General features: G+C 40.2%; 1 protein-coding gene across 1 annotated transcript in view; it reads left to right on the top strand.

The window, feature by feature from the left end:
- Nucleotides 1–2580, top strand: part of TTLL12 (tubulin tyrosine ligase like 12) — a 26048-nt gene that overhangs the window by 2196 nt on the left and 21272 nt on the right. Inside the window, exon 2 of the mRNA XM_019515737.1 lies at nt 1822–1997. Coding sequence (XP_019371282.1) covers nt 1822–1997 — 176 coding nt within the window. The remainder of the gene's footprint in view (nt 1–1821; nt 1998–2580) is intronic.

Genomic DNA, 2580 nt, shown 5'->3' with positions numbered 1-2580 from the left:
CTATATGTTGGACAAGCCTGTATAATAGCAAACCGATTCCCAATAAAGTGAATTTTTTTTCTGTAACGCTGCTTCTAAAATAGAGTCCTTCTCACCCCAACTCTTATGTCTTTTTAGTGAACCCATCACTGACAACTTTCCTACACCCAAACAAAAAAATCTGTACCCCAAGCAGACTTTTGTCCCCAGGAATGGACATGTTCACAACCCCCTGGAGTCCAAGGCCTTGGTAGTTTCTCTTGATTTTTACATGGAAGATGTTCAGATCCTATGGTGAATAGGCTGCAGCTAAACCTAAAATAGACATTTCCACTCCTTTGCTTCCCTCCCCCCCGCCTCCATTTTAGCTTCCCATTTTTCTAACATCACCTAGTATTCCAAATGGAATAGTGATTGCTAGGTAGTGTTACTTCACAGGTACTTAGTTACAGAACTGAGGAAATAAACTAAGAGAATTAGCAGAAATAATTATCCTGAAGTACACTCCCTCAAGAAGTACAAGGGAAAACTCATTACTGGAAATAAAATCCCTGAGATAGCAAGCTGTTAATTGTCTAGAAATAATAGCCTGCATTAGCATGACTTTTGGGGGTTTGACCTACCCCAATTTGACATGTTAAACCAATAATTCTTCAGGTTACATTTCCAAGTGTCATTTTTTTCCAGAAAGATTTAAGACAAGAGAATATTTATGAAAGTCATCCTAATGCACTTTCAAACAACACCGGAGAGAACTAATGGTGTGTCTGATCCTGTCTGACGTAAGTGGCTTAGAGAAGTAACCAAATAACTGCTTTGGTGCTAATGAGATTTCAAATTTGAGGGAGCTTTTTTTTTTCTTTTTAAAAACATACATTGGCCTTGAAACTGTGAAAGCTGCTTTATTTAGACTGTTCCATAGTTTTAGAGGTTCAGATCTAATAGTATCCAGCTCCAGTTGATCTAGTAACATACTTAACTTGCCAGGGGTGTCAACCACAGCTTGTAGGCCAGTTCTGGCCCATGGATCTATTTCTCCTGGCCTGTTAGCTTCCCAGAAGGGGCCAAAAATTCTGGGGTGGCATGAATGGGGGTGGGGCTTGCCACCGGATTCCCAGGTATGGAGCCCCATGGGGAATGTTTGGTGGCAGCAGGGGAGGTACTCCATGATCCAGATCTGGCAGAGGGGGTGTAGATGGGAGAGAAGTTTATAGAGTTTGACACCTCTGATCTAAACTATAAATTATGATACAGAAAGTTCATAGTAAGATAAGGAAAGTTAAAAACAAGCCCTTGAAATCTTTCAGTATGGTGGTAGACAGTGATGGTTTTCACCTTCTGCAGTGTATGAAATCTTTCTGAACATCCAGGGTTGAGTGAATATGTGTCTCATTGAGTAAATCCATGATGCAAAATCATTTTTCTTGGAAAGAGAAACCCTGCAGAAGGCCTCTTTCCTATTTCTGAACTCTTGGTTGAACTCCAGAGTGCTTCATTGTAATCCAGAGACTGGGAAACAAATTGCATTGATTTTTAAGTACAGTTCTATAAAGGCCCCCTGCTTTTCAGTTTTAAAAGAGTGTGTGATAAATTGAAGGACTATAAGTAGTTTTCTGCCTGCATTTGACAGGTGAAATTTCTCAACCAAATAAATCAGCAATAAAAAAGCAAGAATCAGTATTATAATCCATCCATCTGTTCCTTGCCAAATGCCAAGAAGCCTGTCAGATCACAGGTCAGACTTAACTAGCCAGCACCTTTAAACAATGGACTGTGTTTCAGGTAACTTTTGGCTACCATGTCAACTAGACACTCTTAATTATATGGTGCTTCCAATCTTAGGTGTTTGATGCTGGTGAGTTTTTTGGGATTATGCAAGTAGCGGAGGTGGAAGAAGAAGAAGAGGGTGATGAAGAAGTGGAAGAAGAATTGAAAAAGAAACCAAATCCTGGAAATGAACCTTGTTTCAAAGTTATTGTGACAAATGAGAATGGGCTTCAAGCATCAGATCCCAATAGGTAGGTTCTGGTTTCAGAGTTTACCTGTATTTCATTTGTTCGGAAACTTGTGTACTTAGCTCCTCTTCAGTAACCTCAACCACTTTACTGAAAGAAGAGTAATTGTCTATTTCAGAAAGGTGATGAGCCCATATGTTACTGGGCTCATTTTACAGATGGTGTTTGGCTTCCCCCAGAGGTGGTGCAAGCACCCACTCTAGATACTTTCAGAAATACTGGGATGCCTATCTTGCTGGGATCATTTGACCCTTGCTGACTTCCTGCCCCTTGGGCAGAGGACTAGACCCTATGATCTTGTTAGGTCCCTTCCAGCCCTAATGTCTATGAAATCCTTACAACAAACTCAGTTTATAACAGCCCCCTGGTTTTAATAATCCCAACAGCAGGACCTGATTTTTTTTTTTCTTTTTTTTTTTTTCCCCTTCATCATTATGATTCAGTAGATGGACTGTGCCAGGTATAGTACACATCCTCTTCTAATAAACGTTTCTCCAGGTCCCATGAGTGTTTGTTGTAATGAGGTTGTACAGTATCTGTGCCATCTTTTCAAAATGAAGAAATGAGTGTTGACAAACTGAGGCTT

The sequence above is a fragment of the Gavialis gangeticus genome, unplaced genomic scaffold (assembly GCF_001723915.1).
Source record: "Gavialis gangeticus isolate Ggan-Ray unplaced genomic scaffold, GavGan_comp1, whole genome shotgun sequence".
Taxonomy (NCBI): Eukaryota; Metazoa; Chordata; order Crocodylia; family Gavialidae; genus Gavialis; species Gavialis gangeticus.
Note: the sequence above shows the minus strand (reverse complement) of the source record. Positions and strands in the feature narration are given on the sequence as shown.